At 46.8% G+C, this 6,000-nt stretch overlaps 1 protein-coding gene across 1 annotated transcript in view; it reads right to left on the bottom strand.

Moving 5' to 3' along the window:
* Window positions 1–800: 800 nt before the first annotated feature.
* LOC122453090 (proto-oncogene tyrosine-protein kinase receptor Ret-like) overlaps window positions 801–6,000 on the bottom strand; it is a 52,453-nt gene continuing 47,253 nt past the window's right edge. Inside the window, 4 exon segments of the mRNA XM_043486944.1 lie at window positions 801–2,770; window positions 2,772–2,839; window positions 4,132–4,279; window positions 5,755–5,854. Of these exon segments, the coding sequence (XP_043342879.1) occupies window positions 2,681–2,770; window positions 2,772–2,839; window positions 4,132–4,279; window positions 5,755–5,854 (406 nt within the window). The 3' untranslated portion in view covers window positions 801–2,680.

The following is a 6,000-nucleotide window of genomic DNA, read 5'->3' as shown; positions in this document are numbered from 1 at the left end:
GAAGGTTTCTCCTCTTGAAAAAGGAGTTTTTCATATTTTAGTATTAGCTTTTTTCAACACGGGTTTCTAAACATTCAGAGGCAAACAACTGAGTCTAGAAATTACATTCATTTCCCATCCCTGAGGTCTAGATTGAAGGAGGCACTAAGGGCTAGGAGCTGGAGCACTATGGGCCTGGGGCAGCCCCTGGGTGACTTACGCACCTGACTATGTGTACACGTGTGCACCCAAGGCCCTCAGTATCCAGTGCACAATGTAACCACAAATCAGACTTACGTTGCTAATAACTTGTGTTTCCCTACTGACCCACCATCTGCTCCTTGCCAGATTTCTGAGGAGCTCATAGCATCCCTGCATAACCCAACAGGAAGTCATAAACAGAAGCATTTAGTATTTTAGATTTCATAGTGGTTCAGAGCAAAGTTTTTCCTCCAATGGACCTTCAGTCATGACAATGCATTTTACAGTCTCTCTCACAACTGTCCAACTCCAGCTTCAAGAAACAAACAGCAAATTACTAGACAAGAGCAAATACCTGCTCTGTTTTAGGGAAGGAATCCTTTGAGTGGCAGAACGAGCTTAGTTTTCACAATTACTATAAATGTGGCTGTTCATGTACATATTATAAAAGACAAGTCAATAACATCACCAAGAGCCCCCACGGTCCTTCGATCAGTCTTACTTCCCCAGTGGTCACCACAATAGATCCCCTTGTGATATCTTACTCTTTATATGGAAACTTTAAAATCAGAAACCTAATGTTTCCAACCAGAAGGTTAAAAAGAGAAAAGAAGTTTACACATTGTATGATACATGATTTTATTTACATAACTGAAATGATTTTCTTAGTCACCTTGACTACAAAAGCAAATTGACACAGTATGATTTAATAACCTTTCATAAACAGATTTAACAAATTTTAAAACAGTAATACTCAGTAATACTTAAATACTTAGTAACTTCTGTGTATATGCATATGAAAATTGTCTGATAGACTAACAAGTATGAGTACCTGGATAACTCAGGAACAGACAATTAGGTTATGAGTCAAGGGTTAACTCCCCAGCACTGGGTCAGCCAGTTAGACTTGGAGTTCTCCCCCTGCTGAGGACAAATCTGCTACAGCCTCTCACACTGAGTAGGCATTTTTAATAACTTGAGAAAGTTTCTCCCTACTTCTGCATTTAACAAGACTATCATCAAGTACATCTGAAACCCACAAGTTTACTACCATGACTAGATATCTGTAAAAGAACTTATCACAGTGCGTCTGAACAATGGCCCAAACTAAAGCCATGTTACATCTGCAGTTAAGTGTTTTTCCAGTGCTCTCCCTGGGTGTGTACACACACATGTGCGTGCACACACAGATGCGCATGCACACACACACACACACACAGCTCTTCCACAAAACTCATCCAATTCTTCTTGGCCACAAAAATGCCATAATTTTTACCACTTTACCACTTTGGTGAAATAGCTATAAAAGCCAGCATTCTCATGAGACATCGTTAGGTTCTTTCACAGTGCTTTAAGTATGAAGACCAGGCAGTATTTTGGTAACTGACCCTCTCCTGCAAAGTGACAGCATTGGGACAGAAAGAAGAGCCACCAGGACTTCCCGAAAGCCACCCCCACAGGATGGGAGGAGTGCTGAGTGTCTGTGACCACAAACAAGCAGTGAAGAATGACAAGAAGCTTATGAGTCATGGTCAGAACCTAAGAACAAAAATGTCTGGCCATAGCAGCATTACGTTACAGACACAGCAAGAGTGGACACATGTACCTTTTCACACAAGCTCTGTAAGAGCCAAAACCCTGTCGTTTCCCCATCAGAACTGTCATCAGAGGTGTCACAGTCCTTGGTCATTTGTCGACACTACTTCTAACCTAACTAGCTGAGACTGAGCACAAGTCCCAACCATGAATGTGTGAGATGAGCCCCTGCCACTTTGGGGCACTGGATGGGTGGGTACTGAAGGCTGTGGTGGGGTAGGCTGGGGAGTTCACGGCAGCCAAGTCTCTGTGGTCAGCAATACTTGGATATGAGTCCACTCCACTCCAAGGCCCCCTCCTCCATACACTTCTCATCACAGGGGTGTGATCTCTCAGCCAGGTGGACAGATGTATCCTAGAAGCCCCCTCCCCTCACACCACCTACCTACATACCAAATGTGGCATCACGTCTCTCCATTGTGCTAAACCTAAGGATCATTTTAATCATAATAAGAATCAAATGTCTTCCTAAGAAGAGGTTACATGATTTAAAAAGAAACAAAACAGGGTATTGAAGGTTGCGGCGAGGCCTGTCCAGAAGTCCCCTCTTCCCCTCCAGCCTTGGTCGGGCTTTGACATCCCTATGCAGCCTGGCCGGGCTCTTGTTTTGAACAAGGACATGTTTAAATCATGTGACCTTGTTTGGAGGCAACCAGAAAAAAGTCAAACAGTTCAGGTAGTGAGTGAGGGACCGATACGTGTGAGCGCGGAGTGCGTGGTGCTCACGGATGCACCGGTTGGGTGCTGCGGAGGGCTGAAGAAGGAACACCTACACCGTCCAGTGTGCTACATCTGCTGGGTGGCAAGACCGCCAGCCAGTGTGAAATGTGCAAATAGGGGCCGGCAGATCTGTTCTCAGCATGTTTCTTCCCCTCGAAAGTCCATTACTTTTCACAAAGAAATGTTAACTATCAAACGCGTCCATTAATTGTGCCGCTGAGGGTGAAACCATCCAGTTAGCATATACACTATCATTTGCATATCTCGGGACACCCAGTGTTGGTGCCAGCGGCTCTTGTGGGTGGTACAGGACTCTCTTCAGGCCAGTTCGGGTCTGACATGCCTAAAAATGAAAACAGATCATTTGTTCTGTGCTGAAGAACCCAAACTTCATGTCCAGACAGTAAGGCCTTGGCAAAACTCCCTTTGAGGTTCAAACCAAACTTCTGGTTTCTGGGCCAACTGCCTGCAGGGTTTCATGCTCCAGGTTTCCAAAACATGTTTGGGAGAAGGGGGGAACATCACATGTTCTCTTGGTAACTGTAGCTTACCAGAAACTACCAATTTTGACTTTTATAAGCTTCAGACTCTCAAATCTGATCAATCTCTGGTGACCTGTTTAACTCTTTCTGTAAGGCAGCATAATGCAACAGCACCTTGTTGTACTGCCTGGATATACAGTGCTCTAACGTAAAGGAGCCTACTTGTCTTCCATCCCAGCCTACTACGGAGGAGAGGATCTTTCCAAATCAAGGGTGCACGCAGCCCAGTCCCACAGCGTTGACGGGACAAATGGCAAGGAACACTAGCCAGCAAGGAATCAATGACCCAGGAGGCATGCGAAAGGAACAACCTCGGCTGAAAAAGGCTTGAGACTCCAAGAGTTCAAAACACTCCATGATGAAGTTAGGAAACAGGAAAAAAATTTCAAGTATTAAAGACAGAAGAAGGAGTTTTGGCAAGAACCATATTTACTGTCCATTGCAAGACCACAGCACCACAGACTACGTTCTTTCAAAAAGCATTTTGCTCCAGCTTTTAGCACTGACTTCATAAGTGACAACTGTCATGACAGTGTGTGATACAAAGGATGTGAAAACAGTACTCTGTGTGTGTCCCTCCCGCCGATGGTGGTCCCCAGCACCGGGTGGCCTCCAAGCCGCCCCCCTCCACTCACCCAGACAGAGCCTGGGGGGCTGCTGGCTGTGTTCTCAGTGCAGGCAGGGTAGTTCTGGTTCTGCCTTTCTAGATTAAATGCCTCCCCAGGTCAGGAAAATGTACCCCAGTAGTTAAATTAGAAGTACTATGACTAAATCCCCACCCGGGAAATGACTGAGTCATCATTTCTCAATATCCCCTGAGAGTTCTGCCCCGCCCTCTCCTCTATCATCTTAAGCTGCTGGGCAATGTGATCATCACACATATTTTCACATCCTTTAAAAAAAACATAGTTTAAAAAAAAATGCCTGAATGTAAATGGATGCAAAGTCAGACATTTACAAACAAAAAGGTTCAGAGCAGACTTTGGTTTCATTCAAACCAGAAACACTCTTAAAAAGCATTACAGAGAGTAAGGACAGTGCAGAGAGCAGGAACAACGTGGCTAGAATCTAGTAAATGCATGTGAAATTCTACCATAGAGTTTGTTTTCAATCCACGTGGAGGGGAGGGTGCGAGGGAGGGGAACATTATTACAGTCCCCCAGGGGTGTCTCCTCCTCTGACAGGCCATCATCATACAGCAGTGAGTCAGATGGGGTGGACACGGCCAGGTCCAAGTAGTCCTGGAAGGGAGAGAGACCTGGTCACTCCTGGAGCAGGCCATTGCTGGACATGCCCACCCCGCCCCACCCCCGCCCTGCCTGATAGCAGAAGCCCCAGCCGAGTCCCACCCCGCACCTATCAACCTCTCGCCAGATCTGAGCCCCTGGCCAGGTCTGTCAGCATGAGTTCCCCCAGCCTCTGGTCCTCATCACAGAAAATCACCTCTTGGAGGCAGAAATGTGTTCCCTCATTGTTCTGGTCCTCTCTCTGCAGCGCTAGGGGCACCAGGCCCAGCACTGGAGAACAGGCCTGTTTATAAAACCTGAGGCTCCGGGATTGCAGTCCCGTGACTCATGTGGGAAGGCCAAGACACATTCCCCATCTGCTCCACACTTTCTGGCTTCCCTCCAGGCACTCCTGCCATCTCCAATATCAAGTCAGGACCAAGAAATCTGAGTCATCGGTGTGGGTTTTGCATAAGATGCTGCTAGAGGCTTCAGCTCCCAAGCAGGATGATTTGTGAGGACCGGCTACTTCCACTGCCCTGGTTAAAGGTGTCAAGAATGCTTCCAGTGTGTTTCTGGCTGGTTCTCAGCACTGTTCTAGGAAAGCTGTCTGTAGGCATCAGCTATTACCTCTGTTTAGGGCAAATCATAGGATGTGCCCAAACGATACACCAAGGTTGGGTTTTATTCCAAGGGGCCCAGTCCATGCATCTTGCCTTCCATGTTTGGAGAAATGACAACTTTCAGTAACTGTGTCAATTTAAGGATGAAACCACCAGAGGGCAAGCAAGGTCTGTGTCTATTTTCTTTACTTGCATCCCCAGCATCTAAGGCAGAATACAGGAGGCAGCCCATTGCCCAATCAATATTAGTGAAAACTGTGTTGATTTCCTCTGTCACCTAGAGTTGTAAACTGGAGGCACACAGATATGTTGTTTGGCCCACACTGAGCTTTTGGAAATTGCTATAAAAACTGGGAAACATAAACATCCCTTAAAAAGCCCTGGCATGCTGGCACTCTTATTCCTACAGGTTACATTGTCTATGGTAAGAGGTCCTTCAGAGCCAGCTGGGAGGTTACTATTTGTCACAGTTTCCACTGCTCCCTTCACTTCCCACCCCTAGCCGGACCCTTCATAGAATCTGAATTTAGGACACATTCATTCCAACTTTACTTCCTCAAGTTCCATTATTGAAAATAATTTTGTTTGGCTTTGGCATATCTTCTTCCCACCCCTGTCTGTGGAGGGCTCTTCCTAAGTGTCAAGGTAAAAATCCTGGTTTCTCCCTAATTTCAAGAAGTCCAAGAGGCCTGGATTAAGGATAAAGGTTCGTGCCCGCGCCCCCCCCCCCACCCCCAATCTGCCCTGCCCCCTACCAGGAGACGACATGACCATCTCACTCTGCACAGCCGCACTCTGCCTTTGTATTGGGAATTCCATGAACTGGGGTGAGGGAAGTGGCACCAGGGATTGGCTCCGGGTACTCACTCTGCTCTTAACCATCATCTTATCTAGGTCTTTGCTGATGTCGGCAAACACTGGCCTCTTGTCTGGTTCCCGCTTCCAGCACTGCAGCATTAGACTGTACCTGGTGAGACAAACAGGTGGGTGGTGACAATCCAGCAAGGATTGCCCAGTCACAACCACCACACCCAGTACAGTGCACCTGGGCCCCAGAGGCTCTGGTCCAAAATCCCAAAGCTGTTCCTGTGTCACTGACATCCTTCTCTGAGT

This window comes from Cervus canadensis, chromosome 14 (genome assembly GCF_019320065.1).
Source record: "Cervus canadensis isolate Bull #8, Minnesota chromosome 14, ASM1932006v1, whole genome shotgun sequence".
In the NCBI taxonomy this organism is placed as follows: Eukaryota; Metazoa; Chordata; class Mammalia; order Artiodactyla; family Cervidae; genus Cervus; species Cervus canadensis.
This window is presented reverse-complemented; position numbering and strand designations above follow the sequence as displayed.